The following is a 16,212-nucleotide window of genomic DNA, read 5'->3' on the forward strand; positions in this document are numbered from 1 at the left end:
GAGAAAGAGAGAGAGAGAGAGAGAGAGAGAGAGAGAGAGAGAGAGAGAGAGAGAGAGAGAGAGAGAGAGAGATGAAAGAAAAGGGTCCAGCTAAGATCCTGGGGGGCAAAGGGATGCTTGTCATTACTGTCACTAGGCAGACTGGATTTATGCTTAGTGTCACATAAGTTTAACTTAAGTTAAAGCCTGGCTTGATGGAGTATTCAGGACACTCTCAAAATTCTAGTGCTTGGCAGACAGAGGTAGGAGGACCAGAAGTTCAGAGTTACCCTTCATTACAGCAAGCCAGCAAGTTCAAGTTCAAGGCTGGTGTGGGCTGTATAAAAATCTCTCTCTCTCTCTCTCTCTCTCTCTCTCTCTCTCTCTCTCTCTCTCTCTCTCTCTCGTTCTCCATCTACCTACCTACCTACCTCTCTCTCCACATACACACACCCCATCTTGATTGAATTTAAGTGAATTTGAAGTTTATTTTTCTTGCTTTGGCATTTTATCTCTTTAGTCAAATGTAACGACATGAATTTGGGATTTGGGGGTTAGATCAGTGATTCTCAACCCAAAGCCACCACCCTCTTAATACATTTTCTCATACTGTGGTGATCCCCCCACCAACCACTAAATTATTTTTGTTGCTACCTCATAACTGTAATTCGGTTAGCGTTATAAATCACAATGTAAGCATCTGTGTTTTCTGATGGTCTTAGGTGACACGGGCTGAGAGGTACGGGGTTTAGAGAGATGGCTCAGAGGTCAACAGTTTATACTGCTGTAACAGAGGGACCTTTAGGTGACACGGGCTGAGAGGTATGGGGTTTAGAGAGATGGCTCAGATGTCAAGAGTTTATACTGCTGTAACAGAGGGACCTGAACTTGGCTGTTAGCACACAGTACCAGTGAGTTCGCAGCACCCTGTAACTCTAGCTTCGGGGGAATCCAACTCGCTCTGATAGTCTCTGGGCATCCTCACCCACTCCCACAACCTGATTAAAAATAAAAAAATAGCATTGTAAGAAAGAGTTTGGGCTTTGAAGACACTGAATTTTCCTTAAGCAAGAAGGTATAGATAGCCCTGTGACTAAAGGCAGAGAATGAAGTTAAGTCCGATTCTGTCTTCCTGGCTGTGCGATCTGGGGCAACTTAGTTTCTTTGAGACTCAGTTTTCTTGTTTGTAAAATGTACTGGTTGCGGTTGGGATAAAGCGAGACAGTGCATTTAGTGATTGTCGTGTGTAGCACGTGTTTGGCAAATGTTATTTTCTAGACCTATTCTAAGAACCCCCACCTCAGTGGCTCGCTAGAGTCACGGATGTGCTCTTTCTTGCTGTATGTACACATGTTGACTCTAATAACTAACAAAACAAAACCACTGCAGTGATGTGCGGCGGCAAAGGCCTTGAAAGCATACGGGTCGTTTATGTCTGGGATTCTCCACTGACTAATTTGAGTCCATAGTTGACTGTGGCAACTGAAATGTAGAAAATGACACTAGAGATGAGCTGGGGGCAGGGAGAGAGGACTGTCTGTCTGGGAAGGAAGGAGAGGATTGTCTGTCTGGAGATTAGGGAAAGAAGACTGTTTAAGTCAAATCTACCCCAGGAAGAAATCTTTGTGGTCTTCTGAAGAGAGGATTGTCTGTATTCAGGAACTCACAGTGCTCCCCATGTCATGGGACCGGTCCTCCCCAAGATAGCTTATGTGATAATCAAATGTATCTCATTAGAAAGGCTTCTGGTAGATTCTGCAATGCAGGATGGCTGTTTCAGAGATCTCAAACAGGAGTGCACTCAGGAGGGAGGGAGGAGGGAAAGAGGGAGGAAGAAAGAGAATAATGATGCACAGTGCACAAGAGGTAGGCACACGGTCCTTGGTAGACTCTCATCATATTTACACATATTCTCTCCCTACAGATCAGTGTGAAACAGCCACGGCTGGAAGATAGATTACATGGGTTTACAACACTAAGTATCTTTAATTTCAATTTTTTTCACTTCTTACATCCCACTTCATACCTGGAAACCATACCACTTCCATCTTCCCAGTCCCGTCTTCCTTGTGGTGGCAGTCATTCCCAGCTCACCTGTCCCTGGAAGAGCTTAGCTGCCTCCCGATATCTGTGCATGCTCTCTTCATACTCTGGGGAAGTCTTCTTCATCATCAGGAGAAGATGGGTCTGAACCATGGTGTTAAATAAGCCAGCTGCAACCTGGAAAAGTAGGGTTTGCTATAGAAGAAGAATAGGAAGAGGGAGAAGGAGGGGGGGAGAGAGGGAAGGAGGAAGGGAGGGAGAGAGGGAGGGAGGGAAGGTCAGAGAAGCAGAGATACCGAAGATTGCCAGTGCAATGAACAGAATAACACGAAAGCAAATAGCCTCTAAGATGGCTCCTAAATACTTCACCGCCTGGAATGTATTCAAAATCCACTGTATACATGTGTGGAATTATCAAATAACACAAATAAAAATATTTGTAACAAGTAAAATCATTGAAGATCCTAAAGATGGTTCATGGGTTAAGAATACATTTAATTTTTTAAATCCTTCTTATAGAGGACGTTGGCTTGGTTCTGCATTCTGTCCAGAGACCCTAAGGCAAAAGCACCCAGCCACCCCATGCCCAGTGGCTGACTCCTAGGATCTGTGTGAGATTTTTCTAGTGCAGCTGGTCATAGAAGGGCCATGGGCAGGCAAGCATGGTCAGATGAAGTGCTTCCTAAAGACGTTTTCTTGGGCTTTAACAGCAGGCTCGGGACTCACTGGGGGCACTGTGTGACAAATAATTGATTCTTGTTATGATAAGATTTGTAATTATAGTACTGACTCATGCTACTTAAATTCAGAGTAGGATCCAGTCTGTTCAAGCAGAAAGAATTCTTGGGAAAAGTGAAGAGAAGAGAACCAAGGAGCCAAACGCATGGGATGGGGGTACAGAAGTTTTATCTGGATTAACCTCAACCGACACAGCAAAGCCACACACGGAGTGTGTACATTAACTGTACACGCAGAAGCAGGGCACGGCTGTGACTTTCTGCCCAGCTTTTCTAGCACAGATGTTTGTACCAGCACAGACAAGAAACAGCAGTTACTGAGTAGGCAGCTCTCCAAGTGAGAAGGGATGATTTCAGATATGTGAGAGCCCCAATATAAGTTAAACATGCCACTCTAGAGAGCTTCTTTCCTGACTTTCTCTTGATGTGATTTGCTTTCTCTACTAGTGTGAAATTTTTAAAAAGAACGAATCACTGTGCTTCACATCACTGTGTGTAAGATAACAGCTGGGGACTTCTGGAAGATGTGTCCTCACACTGGCTGGCATCCAGGACACCATGACACCAGGGTTGTGTGCACAGGGAATATTAGGACATCTTTTCCGAGTCCACATGCAGTCCAGTGGACACAACAGAGACAGTGGTGATTCCCCAGAGAAAGAAGACTATATGGTTACGCTTGTGTTCAACTTGATTGGATGGAGAACGTTTCCGGTCATGTCTGTGAGGGTTTTTCTAGAAGAGCTTCAAGAGAGATGATCAACCACAAGGGTAGGTAGAGCAAACCAACGGGTTTCAGTCCTGGACAAAAGGAAAGGAAAAGCAAGGGCACCGTGGCCCGTGGACTGTACCCACCTCTTCGTGCGTCTTGGTTATGGATGCACTGTGACTAGCTTTACATTCTTGACTCCACACCGCGATGGACTGTATCTCTCAAACCGTGAGCCAAAAGAAACCCTTCCCTCCTTAAGCTGTCTCGACCACAGCAATAAGAAAAACAAAGAAGAAAGAAGCTGTCTTGATCACAGCCTGAGAAAGGTGGTTTTGCAGCTGTCTCAGAGCCAATGACTCCAGAGAGCACACTTACACAGCAAGACTCCCGATTCAGAAGGTTTTCATCCAGATACATTGTATTTGTGTTTTGTTTTTTTCTTATGAGTTGTGTTATAGGTCACTGTGGTCTCCCTTCCCCCCAGCCTGGAACCTGCCTGCTCTAGGGTGGAGCTACCGGCTCATTCGTCCTGCCACGCCCACTGCTGGAACCTGACCTTGCTGCCTGGAGGCACACACGTGTTCGTCCTGCTACTGGACCCTGAGTTACTTGTCGGGAAATTGGGTTCCCTCCCCCTTCCTTTATAAACTGAGTGTCTGGAAATATTAAATTGAGTCTTGATCAGAGTTTTGTCTTGACTCCATTGTTTCTTCCGCCCTATCTAGTTACCTCTCTTTGCAGGGAACTGCCATTCTCAGTTGAACCGTTCGTGTTGTGGACCGCGGGCGGGCCGCAACAGGTCACTTAGCCTTTCTGTGTCTGTTTCTCTCTTTGTCCCATAGGGAAAGAGGAACCCATCCATCTTAAAGGGTTAGTAAAGATAGTAGTGTAAACAACAGGTTAGGTGTTCAGTGAGAGACGGGTACCAGCAGTGGAGAGAACATCTCTGTTCTGGGGGCAAGGACCCTTCCTGACACAAGAGCCTAAGACTGGCCACAGGGACTAGTGTTTACCATAGGGCTGTACTCCGTCACCCAGTGGAGGTTGTTCATGTGAATGAAACGGCTCAGTTTGGCAGCATCGAGATTTTCAATGTCTCCAGCATCCAAATGTAGTTGTTGATTATCAACCTGGATTTAAAAAACAAAAACAAAAACAAAACATATCAAGGGACAGAGTGGCCCCTCTTTTGTACACTTTGAGATCATTGATAAATAGCATTTGATTATGAAAATGAGACAGACACTGAGCACAGCTCCAAAGACAGAACAGGAAGTAAGTTTCCCACCCTCAGGGACTTGCTTTCTCTGCTTGTGTTTTAAGGGATATTTTTATGTAATATAATCACTGATATATTGAATTTCCCATCAGTGCAGCTGTTCTGAATTCCATCTTCTTAACTTCTGGCCTATTCTGCATTTAGTTATTTCCCAAGATTCCTCCCTTGGTTGGGAAGTTTCTCAGACTTGGTTTATCCCTTTAAGGACTGCCGGCATGCATTATGGAATCCGTAGCTTCTAACATTCCAGAATCTAGGATTGTCAGGCAGCTACATCTCCCTGTTGAACATTAGAACATACACACAAAGATGAAGAACTAAAACAAAACAAACAAAACCTTAAGAGACTATCTTAAGCAAATTAAATTTACAAGATAATAAATGCCAAGGTATAGAAAATATACTTCTGAATTCGAATTTTTGGGGAAAACTCCACCCAAAGCCCTAGATACTGTTAAAACGTGAAGTACAGGCTGGCAGTATAGGTCAGTGGTAGGGCACTTGCTTGCCAGGTATATGTGAGTTCCTAGGCTCAGCTCCTAGCAGCAAACACACAGAAATGGCACTAGAGACGTGTGGATTGGCTGGTAGCACGCTTAGATGGCATGCAGGAAGCTGTAGATTTGATCTCCAGCATTACGTGAAATAGCCATGTTAGTGTCTGTAATCCCAGGAGGGTCAGAAACCCAAGGTGCCTCTGCTACACAGTGAGCCTGAGGTGAGAGGTGAGTGACGTCATTCGGTACATATGCAGGTGTGCTAAAATCCACCACGCTCTCGGAAGAAACACTGAGGAAAAGATAGAAGAACAATAGGAAAAGGCTCCGGGGACCTTGCTCAGCTTTGTAGTCCTAATATCCACACCAAATCATAAAAAAGTAGAAGGCTGCTGTGGTGATTCATGCCTTTAATCCCAGAATTTAGACAGACTAGGCAGGAGGATTTCCAGGAGTTCAAGGCCAGCCTGGGATACATGGGAAGTTCTAGGTCTTCCTGGATGATAGAACAAGATCTTGTCTCAAACAAACAAAACAAAAGAAGGAGTTAGAGAGTAGTTGAGAGAGCTTGCTGCTCTTTCAGAAGATCTGAATTCAGGTGACTCCTAGCAGTTTACAATTCCAGCTCCAAGGGGACCTGAGGCCTCTGGGCTCTGCCAGCACCTGTTCCCATGGGCATATATCCACACACAGACACAGAGACACAGAGGTATTCACAGAGCCAGCTAGCCAGGCAGCCAACCAAAGAGAAACAGACTCAGGAATCAGAGGGGGGTGGGGTGTGGAAAGGGGGGGGGGGCTGTTCTCTATGTTTGAGGGAAAGAATCCAGGAGCTGTAGTGAGCAGGGTCCTCTGCCAGCCTCCGGGGGAGGCGGGTGTGGGGGCTTGCCGAGGTCACTCTGAGAACTGCAGAGCGTCTGGGAGTGGAGTTGCAGGAAGCCTTTGTCTGCTGCCTCTTTTTNGGGAGGGGAGGGGAGGGGAGGGGAGAAGAGAAGAGAAGAGAAGAGAAGAGAAGAGAAGAGAAGAGAAGAGAAGAGAAGAGGAGAGAGATTAGACAGAGATAGACAGACAGACAGACACACACACACACACACACACACACACACACACACACATACACATGCACAGAGAGATCTTCTCTGTTGCTTAAGGCCTGGCTTGCCAGCTGGCAGAATACCTCACACTTAGGGCTTTGCTATTACAACCCACTCAAGCCATTATTATCATAATCAAGGCCCTCTTAATATTGACTACGTCCAAATGCTTGAGGATTATTTTTCTAGGACGTAGAAGCCTGGCATCTGTGCGCAGCTGGCCTGGCAGCACGTGGACCAGGAGGCTCCGCCCGCCCGCCCGCCCGCCGCCTTTCCAGGCAGTTTTTCGGGTTTCCCAGAACTGGTGAACTGGAGGTTCCAGGAACTCCAGGTGTTTCTGGACAAGGAAATGCAGAGAAGGAACAGAGCATGTGCAGCAAGAATAAAGTTTCTTCCCTGGGCAGCAAGGGACCTTCAATAAGCCGCCCCCTCCCCTGCAGGCTCTCCGATTGCTGGGGTTCTTCCAACAAAGCATACCCGATTATTTCATTATTTCCTAAACTAATAAACCCAGAAGGGTTCGTGTGTAGGGTTCCTGGAGGCAGCACTTGAACAGGAGGCCTGCTTTCTGCCAAGGGGATCGTTTGCATAACGCACTGCAGAGAAAGCTCTATCCTAGCATAAGGCTTTGGGGGACATTTTAAACATCTATTTTGCCAGGGTTTGGAAAGAGTTTTACTTAAGCTATCCTCCCCAAGGACAGAGATGCCCACAGCAGAAGAGAACAGCTGGGGGGAGGGCTTTGAGCTCAGGACTGTTGGTTTAGTGCCCAGTGCTTTGCTAGGAGGGGGTCTTCCTTTGCGTTCCCGAGAGCTCTCTGACCACCTAGCTTTCCAGAAAATGCATTAAAACTCATCTTAGTTTATTTATAGTCTTTCTTTTTAATTTTTAAAAATTTCAGACAGGATTTCATGAAGTGAGGTTGGGTATTGGTTTCCACTGCAGCCAAGACGAATCTGAGTTCCAGCCCCTCCCCGTTCCGCCTCCCAGGTACTGGAATTGCAGGCTCACACCAACATGCCCTGTGTATCTTCCTTTATATTGCAGCTACAATATTTTATGACAATTGAGTCATAAAGTAACTTGGATAGGGCTGAAAAGTGACTTGAGCGTTTGCCTCACGTCTCTGATCCCACACACTCATGCACATGCACACATACGCGCACACACACACACACACACACACACACGCACACGCGCACATGCACACGCTCACCCTCACACTCACGCTCACACACGCGCACGTGCACATGCATGAACACATGTTGCTCAGATGCCATGTACTTGTAGATATATACTTTTGTTTGTTTGTGTCTCCTGTAGCCCAGGATGGCTTTAAACTTGTTGTGTAGCCCAGGATGACCTCCAACTCTTGGGTCCTCCTGTCAGTCTCCAGGTATGGGATTACACATATGCACCACCATGACCAGCTAAACACATACTTTATAAAAGCGTAACCACTTGATTCATATTACTTCCCTCTTTAACATAGTCATTTCTTCTGACTCATCTGGTATGGTGCATCTCTTATGCCAACTACTCAAAAGTCACTGTATGGGGGTCAAGAATGATCCTCTGTCTCTTATATTTCCCTGGGTCAGAGCTGGGCTAACTTTATTTCTTAAAATAGAAGTGAATAAGAAAACCCGAAGTAGTGCAGATATTCAAATAGCAGGACAGGGTCACGGTCCATTGACACCAGGAATTGGATCTCTGTGAGGATTACATCTCTGTGGGACCGTGTGGAAAAGCAGAGGGTCTCCATGCTGCCACACCCACAGGCTGGGTCCCTGACAGCCACACTGTCACCTGCAACTTCTTACTGTTCCCTGACTTTCGCTTAGGGCTTTCTGGGAACCTTTATAAGAGTCAGTCTGCACTAGTTTTGGAGAGTAAGTTCCTTTCCTAGTTTCTTTTCGATTGCTGTGCTGAAGACTGTGGCCAAAACAGTTTGAGAGATGAGGAAAGGGCTTCTCTGGTCACAGGTCACGGTCTATCATGGAGGGAAGCCAAGGAAGTGAATCGAAGACTGTGGAGGAGTACTGCTTACTGTCTGGTTCTATCTGATCTCTGTTTCAAGTTCCTGCTTTGAGTTCCTGCCTGGGCTTCCCTCAATAATGAACAGTCATCACATTAAACCAAGTCAACATTCTCTTCTCGTATGGGTGTTGGTAACGGTCTTTATCACACTCACAGAAACTCTAAGAAATCAGTACCAGCGTAGACTACTTCCGTGACCAATACGATGTTGTTGTTATGGGGGGATTGTGAAGGATTTTGGGAATTTTGGGCTACAAAAGCCATTGAGTGTTCAGAGCCCTCTCTTCTGTGGGAAGTTTGGGAGAGAATGCTGAGAGCAATGGAGATGTTGGAGGCCTGACTTGTGAAGTTTTGAGGCAAGTCTGAGAGTTCTTCATGTGATATTTTAAATCAAGACTACAGACTTCTGGTCAACTGGGGCTAGAGAGTCAGCTGCTGTCAAGAAGAGACCAGCATCACTGAGGTGAAATCTTCTGGGAATACTTCCTCAGGGTTATCACACAGAAGCTGTGGTTAAGAGGGGCCCAGGCTGCATCTTATGCTGGCAGCCAGACCCCATAATGTATGAGTCTGCCTCATGTTACTGATTTTGGCAGCATGAAAGAGTCATGCAGTGCTGTTGAACCTTGGCAAAAAGTGACAAAGTTAAAGTCCCTCAAGAGAGTTCAGGAAAGGCCATGGTGAAGATTCAGTCTCAGCTGCAGTGGAGACCCCAGCATATTTGCGATGTCAGGACTGGGTGATGACCAGCAAGTATTACGAGCCAATATGAGTCTCCTGGGCGAGCCATGTGTGCTATGACAGGGACGGATGCATAAATGAAAGAGCCACAGTGAATGCTTGCCAGGACCTCTGGAGCCCAGAAGAATGAGTGTCAGACACTGGGCAATGAGTTACTGACAATGAGTTACTGACAATGAGTGACTGACAATGAGTGACTGACAATGAGTGACTGACAATGAGTGTCAGACACTGGGCAATGAGTTACTGACAATGAGTTACTGACAATGAGTTACTGACAATGAGTTACTGACAATGAGTGACTGACAATGAGTGACTGACAATGAGTGACTGACACTGAGTGACTGACAATGAGTGACTGACACTGAGTGACTNAGTGACTGACACTGAGTGACTGACAATGAGTGACTGACAATGAGTGACTGACACTGAGTGACTGACACTGAGTGACTGACAATGAGTGACTGACAATGAGTGACTGACACTGAGTGACTGACAATGAGTGACTGACACTGAGTGACTGACACTGAGTGACTGACACTGAGTGACTGACAATGAGTGACTGACAATGAGTGACTGACAATGAGTGACTGACAATGTGTTACTGACAATGAGTGACTGACAATGAGTTACTGACAATGAGTTACTGACAATGTTGAAGGGTTTTTGCTTCAATTTGATTATGGCTGTGCCCTGGTTCTCACCTCTTGGAATAAGAAAATATTTAACTTTTAAATATTATTTCTTCCACAGAACTTTGGAGTATTAGAAGGACTTTGGTTATTTTAGAGAGACTTTGAACTTTTAAAGAGGCTTTGGATATTTTTAAAGAGACTGCACTCCTGAAGTGTTTGAAATTTTAAAGGCTGTGGGACTTTAAAAGTTATTTATGTTTTATTTTGTAATATTAGCATTAATATGAGATTTGGGAGATCAACAATAACCCCCTTTAGTGATACATTTATGAGGAGTCAGTTTTACTGGCTCGATTTTTGCCAACTTGACACAAGTTAGAGTTGTTTGGACAAATGGCTCCTTAAGGCGGGCGTATAGGCAAGACTGTCAGGCAGTTTCTTGATTAATAGTTGATGTGGGAAGGCCTAGACCACTGTGGGTATTTCCTCTTTCAGGGTGGTGGTCCCTAGTTGCATAAGAAAGCAAAGTGAGCAAGCAAGCATGGAAAGCAATCTGGTAAACAGCATCCTCCATGGCTTCTGTTTCGGTTCCTGCCTCCAGGTTCCTGCCTTGAGCCTACCCCACCTGATGTCCTGTAATATAAAAGTCGGAGATGATACAAACCCTTCCCCAAGTTACTCCTGGTCATAGTGCTTCACCACACAACAGAAAGCCCAACTAATAGAAAGCTGTGGTTTCACAAACACGGCTTCTGCAGGCCCAATCACAATGAGCCAGTGTTCTTTTACTCAACCATTATTTCCTCTTATCTTTACAAATATTCTTACTCTTGTGAATCCAGTAACCCTAAATTCTGAAAATTTGCTACCACACTATATAATATCTAAATTAAATTCTGATATATAACCCCCGGACTTGATATATCAATACCAGGGGTTTAGGGAAATGGTTTGGGAGAAAGTTTCGGAACCGAGACTTCAGAATAAGGAACATTAAGTAAATACAGCCTAGTGTAAAAATAGAGATTTTCTTCTGGGGCTAGAGAAATGGCTCAGTGGTTAAGGGTGCTTGGAACCCTTGTAGAAGATCTGAATTCAGGTCTCAGTACCCACTTCTGATGGTTCACAGCTGCCTGTAACTCCAGCTCCAGCGGGTCTGACACTGTCTTCCGGCCTTTGCAGCACTCAAAAGAACATACAGAGACACGGACACACAGAGACACATTTGTGTAAACGCAAACAAATCATTACCAGAGTTTTAAGAGGACTGTCCTTGAGTGCTCTAGAGAGCCCTTGTAAAGCAGTAGACAGGGGACTCGGAGTACGGAGTCAGGCGCTACCTGACGGTTGTCAAACTCTGGCGAGTTGCTTCAACCCACCAGAAGCTTATTCACTATTGAAAATCCATGGCTCATAGTCTCTCTTCATATTTTGTGAGAACTATAATAGTGGCTATCATAGTTAGACACACAATAGTTAGACACACATAGTCATACACACAGAGAGGCAGATGGACAAACAGACAGACAAACACACAAGCGCGAACACACACACGCACACACACACACACACACACACACACCAAACTGCAGAAAAAAAAATAAGCAAACTGTGGAAAACTGAAAATGATAAAATGTGGATCGAAGTTGAAAGCCTTTCCCAGAAAGTTTGCAATAGGCTTCTGTTCCCCAGTGTAAAATAAAATGGTCTGGGTTCCCCTTTGTTACAGTTGCTCTGAACTCCTGAAGGATAATCTTATTAACATATGTAGCCAACTTTTGGAAATGTAAACTGAGAAATGTGTTTATGTAACGGTTGGCCTTTCCAGCCTTTCCAAGCACTGCCAAGGAGGTGGTACAAAACCAGCCTGTTTATTTTCTGGCATGGCACATAAATTTTGTCCACCAAAGTTCCAAGACTTCACTCAAAGTAGAGCTGTCACTAGTGGTCAACATAAACCAGATGCTAAGGAAGGGGGCAGAGCTCAAAAGAGCCACCAACAGGGCTTTATAAAGGATACATTGTAAGCAAAGTTAACACTACCAGCAGGATTGCTCAGCTCTTTTGTGTGTGTGTGTGTGTTTGTGTGGTAGCCTTGAACCTGTGGTCCTCTTACCTTAGACTCCTGACTGCTGGGCTCACAGGGCTGAATCTCCTAGCCTGGCATAGCACCCTTTCTATTACTTCTATTGCTACTTCTCCACTATAAATTCTTTATGTCTATTTAAATATATATGGGTGGATATTTTGCCTACGGGTCAGTCTGTGACCCACCTGTGTGCTTGGTGTTTGAGAAGGTCAGAAGATGGAATCAGATCCGGATCTGAAGTTGAGAGCTGCAATGTGGCTACTGGGAATGAAACCCATGTCGTCTGCAAGACATCCAGCATTCTTAGCCTCTGGGCTGTCTCTCCAGCCACTGCAGACCTTCAATAAGCGTCACGGAGTCCATTTTGCTTAGCTAGCAAGGTCTCTCACTTCGAATACCTTTTTCCTAATAATCCATCTTATTCTTTGTTTACAAAATAACCTTGCTAAAGCTCACTCTTGTCCATGCTACTTTACTGATCCAAAGGCTTTGGGTGCTTCCAAATCCCAATCAAGTTAAGTACAAATCTAAGGTGCTGGTACTGCGGTTTTAGTACAAATGTGGTTCTAATAAACCCTCCCTGTCTTCTATGCCTTTCCCTGTACCCTGTGCCTTGGGGTCACGTTGGCATCATTGATTCTTAAGTACATTTAGTTTTTCTCCTTTGGCCATGATCTTTCTTTAGAGTACCCTAGTTTCTCTAACATACACTTCCCAGTTTAGCTGTCCCCTTTGTATTGTTTTTTTTATATATATATATTTTCACACTATTTCCACTCCTGTAATACCTTACCTATTGTGGTGTTCTGTGTTAGTATATTGATTATAATCTTCACTCCGATGTAAGAACTATGAGAGCAGACAGTATATTCAATATGTTTTTATCACAAGCTCCTTCCACGTAAGAGCTGTCTAATAAAATGTTTGATAAACTTAAGTCAAATAATCAGCATATGAACAGATAAAATTATGGGGCTGGGCATGTAGCTCAGTTGATGGTGCGATTGCCTGAAGCACATGAGGCAACAAACATGGGTTTGATTCCCCTGCGCTGTGTAGGTGGGGCACACCTGTAATCTCAGTATTTAGGAAGTGGAGGATCAGAAGTTTAAGGTACTCTTCATCTATGAATCGAGTAGCCATCCTGAGCTACATCAAACCTCATTATATATGTGTATACATATGTACATGTATGTATGATATATATCATAAAACTCCTGGTCCCTGTCTTTGTCTCTGTCTGTCTGTCTGTCACACCATCCCTGGTGTGTGTGTGTGTGTGTGTGTATGCGTGTGCACTTCCTTGTTTAACATGACCTTGGAGATAATATGGTCAGACCTTTTATTCTATAGATATAAGAAGCTAATAAACACTAAGCAGCTGACCCGCTCCGTTTTTCTGGCAAGGGACCAAGCAGCACCTTTACCGCCCCATCTTGGCTCTCAGTTCCTGTTCTCTGCAAGCCGCATCCCCACCTGTTTTGCCACCCTGAACTGAGTCACTCTCCTGGTCAACAATGTCCCTGAACTTGGCACCAGCGTTAGTGTCAAAGACATAGAGTTCTTTCCCATCTCACAAGGGAAAACTAGAGGAAGGCTGGAGCTGCCAGCCCGGCTTACCAGTCGAAAGAGGTAGATGCTGTTGCTGGTGACGTTGTAATGGGTCAGGACCTCAGAATGGTTGCTGATTCCAAACGATACATCTTGGAACTGTCGTGCCATGCTCCGGAACACAGACACGATCGGAATTTCTAAATCCTACAGACAAAACAAAGCAAACAAGTGAAGAGACATAGAGGGAAGAAAGATATGCTCATGCCAGACGTTATCCTTACACATGCAGGCTATACTTGCAGTGTCATTTTTGAGTGTCCCAGGCTCTGTGAGAATATAGGTAATTATCAAAATTGTGTGGGCTAGTCGTACAGCCTGAATTCTACCTGTAGCTGAGGGATGCCTTGGTGTCCAGAGGTCTGTGAAGTTGGACTGTATAGCCATTCATGCACCCAGAGAAGCAAATGTTTGGGGAACAATTTGTGGAGGAACAGGAAGATGTAACATAAAGGAGCAGGGGCTTAGCATGGTCCTCGGGAGATGTGCAGGAGCTGAGGTCATGTCCTCCCCTTCCAGGGATCCTTCAGGCTTGCGCATGAGGGTACTTAATGGCCTGTGCACCTGTGGTACCCCAGGCCTGCAGTTAGGAAGCTGGGAGGCCAGTCATTAGTGATGGCCTCTCTCCTCCCACAGACACTGACTGGCACTGTAGTCCTTGCTGTGTCAGGATGGCTGTCCACAGAAGCTCCAGGCAGTACACAAGAGTACACCTACTTCCCCTGCATCTCAATGAGCTAAAGGCCATGTGAAAGGAGAAGGAAAGGTTGCTACTCTTGAATCTGGGCTCACAAGACAGAACTGGAGACTCGCTCTTTTGAAAGGAAGAGGGTATTCACTTAGAAGCTGTGGACATTTGTTGGAGGGCTCCCTGGTTTGTAATCTGGGCTTTGGAATAGAATTGCTCAAGGACCCGATGGCTCCATCTGGTGGTCTTTTATGTTACTACACCTTTCTCATTCTTTGCTCTTCCCTTTCTGAAATTCAGTCCCTTAGCACCAAAACCGGACTCCTGCTGGCACCCCATCTCAGCCATTTCCAGCTGTGTACACGGAATGGACAGGGTGACTGTGGGTTGGAATCAAGGGATGGAAGTAGACAAGAATTCTGAAGAGGGGCTGGGTTAGCTGTGAGGATTGCCATCTGCTATTAGCAGAGCGAGAGGGAAAGGTTGGGGTGAGACCCTCTTGTGTGTGACTGTCTACGTATTAGCCTACAGCCAGCGAGGAAGCTGTCAGTTATCCTGTCACCTTCCTCAGTATTTGGAGAAGGTGAGAAAGACGAGTGAGGGCCTCCGTATATTTTTAGCATATCCTGTGAAAAGTGTTTCCAGGTTTTATTGGTTTGGCCTGAGTGTGTGGCATAGTCCTTTTAGACCACTACTCAGGAGGCTGAGGCAGGAGGATTGTCCATGTGAGAGAAGCACAGGCTACACTGCAAGTTCTAGGCTGGCCTTAGTTTTGAGACCCTATCTTGAATAATAAATTAATGAATAAATGAATAAAATTTAAAAGTGCCTCTACTTTCACTTCTGCCTGTGAGCAGGGTTCTATGGGTCCAGACTCAGGGCGTTTAGGGCATTTAGGACAACGATGAGATTTGACTGACTTCCTGCCAACAGCTGCTTTCTTTCAAAGTGTCCACAGATAAGGAGATTCAGCCATGAGACTCAGAGACCCCGAAGCAAGCGAGAGAAAGACCTCATGCGGAGGGCAGACAGCTTTGAAAGAAAAGAACCTTGGATGATGATCTGAAAGCAGAGTGTGTGCCCTTTTGCTCCCAAATGTCACTAGCCCAACAGGCCCCTTGGATTGACTACCTTAAGGCCGAGCATGCTCGATTATGGGTTTACAGGTGGGGTGTATCACAAACCTGGAAGAAACCTATGACGGCCACTTCAGCAGCAGCGATGAGTTCCACGGTGGCCGGGACGTCCGTGAGCCATATGGGTTCCTGGGTAGTGCTGAGACCATCTGCAGTGAGAGGAGAGGAAGTATGGGCAGTACGCATCTTAACCCAGAAACGCCTGGAAAATGTCTAGGTTTGGAATGAAAGCACGTATGGTATTTTCACGCGTCCCTGTCCCTGTCTTCTCATGGCAGCTTCACTGTGGCCACACCACTGCCCCACCCCCACCTTTTTTCTTTTTCTTTTTTTCTTTCTTTTACCCGTGGCTTCTTCCACATCTGCTGTAACCTCTGGAACCAGCCCGCACACGAGGGCAAACGAGAGGATTAGGCATCTCGACCTGGTGATTTTCATTGTTGCTCTCTGGTGCCCACCGTAGATGTCGAGTGTGGGTGCCGATCCAGGACAGGCTGGTGAACTGAAGTGGCTGTGCGTTATAAGAGCTCTGGGAACCGTGCAGCTGACTCCAGGGGGAACTTTCACCTCCTGTGATAAGTGGCTCACGGTGGAAGAGCTCTGGAACATATCCAGCCAGAAGAAAGTCGGGTCTATTCATTTAAATAAAAAAAAATGTAGGTACTCTATGTGGCTTATTGATTTAAGCAGTCTATAAATATGGCTGTGAACTGACCCAATGCCTCTCAGCTTACATTTGTTTTTGTTTGTTTGGTTGGTTGGTTGGTTTTGGTTTTTTGAGACAGGGTTTCTCTGTGTAGCCCTGGCTGTCCTGTAATTCACTCTGTAGACCAGGCTGTCCTCAAACTCAGAAATCTGCCTGCCTCTGCCTCCCAAATCCCAGGATTAAAGGTGTGCGCCACCACTGCCCAGCTCAGCTTACATTCTTGAT

At 45.5% G+C, this 16,212-nt stretch overlaps 1 protein-coding gene across 1 annotated transcript in view; it reads right to left on the reverse strand.

The window, feature by feature from the left end:
- Erp27 (endoplasmic reticulum protein 27) overlaps window positions 1-15,758 on the reverse strand; it is a 21,432-nt gene extending 5,674 nt beyond the window's left edge. The window contains exons 1-6 of the mRNA XM_021164202.2: window positions 15,626-15,758; window positions 15,330-15,430; window positions 13,467-13,604; window positions 4,485-4,601; window positions 2,074-2,199; window positions 59-98 (exon numbers count right to left, since the gene is read on the reverse strand). Coding sequence (XP_021019861.1) covers window positions 59-98; window positions 2,074-2,199; window positions 4,485-4,601; window positions 13,467-13,604; window positions 15,330-15,430; window positions 15,626-15,719 — 616 coding nt within the window. The 5' untranslated portion in view covers window positions 15,720-15,758. The remainder of the gene's footprint in view (window positions 1-58; window positions 99-2,073; window positions 2,200-4,484; window positions 4,602-13,466; window positions 13,605-15,329; window positions 15,431-15,625) is intronic.
- Window positions 15,759-16,212: the final 454 nt, after the last annotated feature.

This window comes from Mus caroli, chromosome 6 (genome assembly GCF_900094665.2).
Source record: "Mus caroli chromosome 6, CAROLI_EIJ_v1.1, whole genome shotgun sequence".
Classification (NCBI taxonomy): domain Eukaryota; kingdom Metazoa; phylum Chordata; class Mammalia; order Rodentia; family Muridae; genus Mus; species Mus caroli.